The 2,850-nt window shown below is 58.4% G+C and overlaps 1 protein-coding gene across 1 annotated transcript in view; it reads left to right on the forward strand.

Moving 5' to 3' along the window:
• The window catches only part of LOC104465883 (opsin-5-like), a gene marked incomplete at its 3' end in the record, with an annotated part of 6,006 nt that overhangs the window by 1,878 nt on the left and 1,278 nt on the right, over positions 1-2,850 (forward strand). Inside the window, exons 3-4 of the mRNA XM_010079103.1 lie at positions 529-684; positions 2,592-2,847. Coding sequence (XP_010077405.1) covers positions 529-684; positions 2,592-2,847 — 412 coding nt within the window. The remainder of the gene's footprint in view (positions 1-528; positions 685-2,591; positions 2,848-2,850) is intronic.

Raw genomic sequence — 2,850 nt, forward strand, 5'->3', positions numbered from 1 at the left:
GCCACCTCCTCCTTCTTTGCACACAGGTACCTTGTGGAAGTGGCTCTGTGCTGGGTGCAATTTGCAAAACTTGTCTTAAAATGGGGAGATCCCTGACTGAGGGAGCCAAGCAGATGGTCTGGTGGCACTGGGACACTGGGTAACCTCACAGACATCCACCCCGTGCCAGGGTGGCTTGCTGTTCCCTGTCCCTCCCGTTTATCACACAGACTGGCAGTGGGTTTGGTGGGGAGCACCGCAGTGGTGTGTGCCGGGATGGACCAGGGCAGCTCCCGCACCCGTGGCTCCATCTGTGCCAGTCGCTGGGATGCTCAGGGAACAAATGAGGGACAAGATCATGCCTATGTTTCCTGGGGCGATCAGGTGCTGGTATCTGTGCAGCCCGTTGCAGCTTTGCTTCTGGTGTGGGACCAGCAGCTGAGGCCCCCCTGCCAGGACAGTGGCTGGGAAACACCCAGCCTTCGTCTAGAGCAGGGACCACGGAGAAACTTCCCATCCAGCCGAGGGGCAGGGGCTGCCAGCCAGGCTGGGCTTACCCGGGGGCTTTCCCTTGCAGGTGGCTGTTCAACCAGGCGGTGTGCACCCTCTACGCCTTCTGCGGGGTCTTGTTCGGGCTCTGCAGCCTCACCAGCCTGACGGTGCTCAGCACGGTTTGCTGCCTGAAGGTCTGTTACCCAGCATATGGTAGGTGCTGGGATGCGTTATCGGATCTATACTTACACCCCTCTGTTAGCATAACCCCTTTTTCTTCCTTCTCTTATGGGCCAGATCCACCTCTTCTGGGAAAGCTTTGCCCCAGAGCAATCTGTTCCCAGCCGATACACTGATGCAGCAGACTCTGGAGGCTTTTATCACTTATATTTTCATCCCCCTCCACCTGCGTGGGGCTTTGGAGCCCTGGCACCCCATGCCCACGACCTGCCATCGCTGCCTCCAGCGCCTGCTGCACTGCAGGGCTCAGGAGCATCATCCAGAAAAGTATCAAGGGGGTTGTCCTCCCTCTGTAGAAAAGCTCCAGCTGCTGTGTCACAGCAGGTCACAGGGTTTTGAATGTCCTTACACAGACCTGGGCTTAGGCCAGAGCAGACCCTGCACCTGGGAAGCCCCAAGCTCTGGCAGTGCAAGGAAGAGCCACTTGCCCGTGTCCCTGGTGGGACAGCAATAGGCCAAAGGGATTTAATTCGCTGAAATAATTAGTACAGGAGGGCTGGGTGTGCAGTGTTATACCTCACTTCTGTAGCTCTATTTCAGCTGGACTTCCTCCGTAGAGCTAATGTGAGTGTTTGCAGCCCTAAGCTGGGCACCAGCTCTTTGCAGAGGGCACACCGTGCAGAGAGCACCTGAGAGGTGGGACTGGGAATGTCCCCACACATTTACAGCTCCTGCTGTTTGGAGCTGCTTCTTAATTTCTTTAGCTCAGCTGCTGATCATCTGTTGTTTATCTTCAGAGTAGACATTGGATTAAAGACCAAAACCAGAAATAAAATGGGAAAGCAAAGATGTGAGTTTGCTTTGCAGCCCAGCACCCTAGGGTGCACCCTCACCCCTCCCATGGCTCACAGCCCGTCTGCCCCCAGCCCCTGCCTCTTGCCAGCTGCCAATGTGCTTTGTCCCCAGCAGCTGCCAGCACCTCAAGGACGATGCTGGAGCAGAGTCACCTTGGTTATGTGGCAGCACAGCACCCCAGGAGATCACTAAAAAGGTGGAAGGAAAGACAAAGATAAAAGTTGGGTGTTAGAAGGCAGCTCGGGTACCGGGGGCTTTTCCCTGCGCAGGTTCTGCTCTCGAGAGGAGCCGGCGCTGGGCAGCCAGGCACTGAGCTTATCTCCCTGTGATGTCCTGGCCCATTTTCCATGAGGAAATGGCTAATCTCAATGTGCTTTTAATTGCTTAGTTTCAAAGAAAAATGTTACTCCTCTGTATGGGTGAAGAATTAGCACTTTCTACTGAGCTCTTAGATCAGGGAGTTTTGGATTTGATGGGGGATGGGACAAAAAAGGAAAAACTCTCCTTCCCCAGTGCTTCAGTCTGCCAGAGAGGAGAGGATCCTTCAAATCGCAGTGCCTGGGGTGGCTTTGAGCAGTCCCAGAGCCAGCCCTCCCTGCCCTGTGCTCAGGCTGCTGCAGCCGGGCAGCATTCCTGGCTCCCTCCTGGCTCCCCGTGGGTGCCGGCATGTCCCTGTGGGGCCGTGGGTGCAGTGTCCCCCCATGCCACCAGCATCCCCACCACCCAGCAGTTCCTCCCCAGGCAGAGAGGCTGCACCGCTCATCCTATCCCTTGCTGCACAGGTCGGGGCAAACCCTTACGTTTCTCTTGGCTCCTTGCTTTGGCCGCCTGCCCGAGGGGACCGGAGGATGCCGTGTGTCCCAGGGCCCTGGGTGAGCGTTGGCACAGCTCTGCCCGCTCCATGACCGCAGTGCTGCCCTGCCGTGTGCAGCAGCTCCCACCCTGTCCTGGGGTGGCCCTGGCCATGTCCCAGGGCGGCTGGCCTCGTCCCCAGCGCTGGAGGTGCAGGCAGCTCAGGGGCACAGCCCCTCTCTGCTCCCCCTCACCCATGGGAAGCCATCCTCACCCCCATCCCTCTGCCGCAGGGAACAAGTTCTCGCCCTGCCACGCCGGAGTGCTGCTGCTGTGTGTCTGGGCGTACGCCCTGCTGTTTGCCACGGCCCCCTTGGCCGAGTGGGGCAGCTACGGCCCCGAGCCCTACGGGACAGCCTGCTGCATCACCTGGAAAGCCTCGAGCAGGGAGGCCACGCTCTACATCCTTGCCCTCTTCATCTTCTGCTACCTTCTCCCCTGCCTTCTCATCTTCGCCTCCTACTCGCTGATCCTCTGGACGGTGCGGGTGTC

This window comes from Pterocles gutturalis, unplaced genomic scaffold (genome assembly GCF_000699245.1).
Source record: "Pterocles gutturalis isolate BGI_N339 unplaced genomic scaffold, ASM69924v1 scaffold35233, whole genome shotgun sequence".
Taxonomy (NCBI): domain Eukaryota; kingdom Metazoa; phylum Chordata; class Aves; order Pterocliformes; family Pteroclidae; genus Pterocles; species Pterocles gutturalis.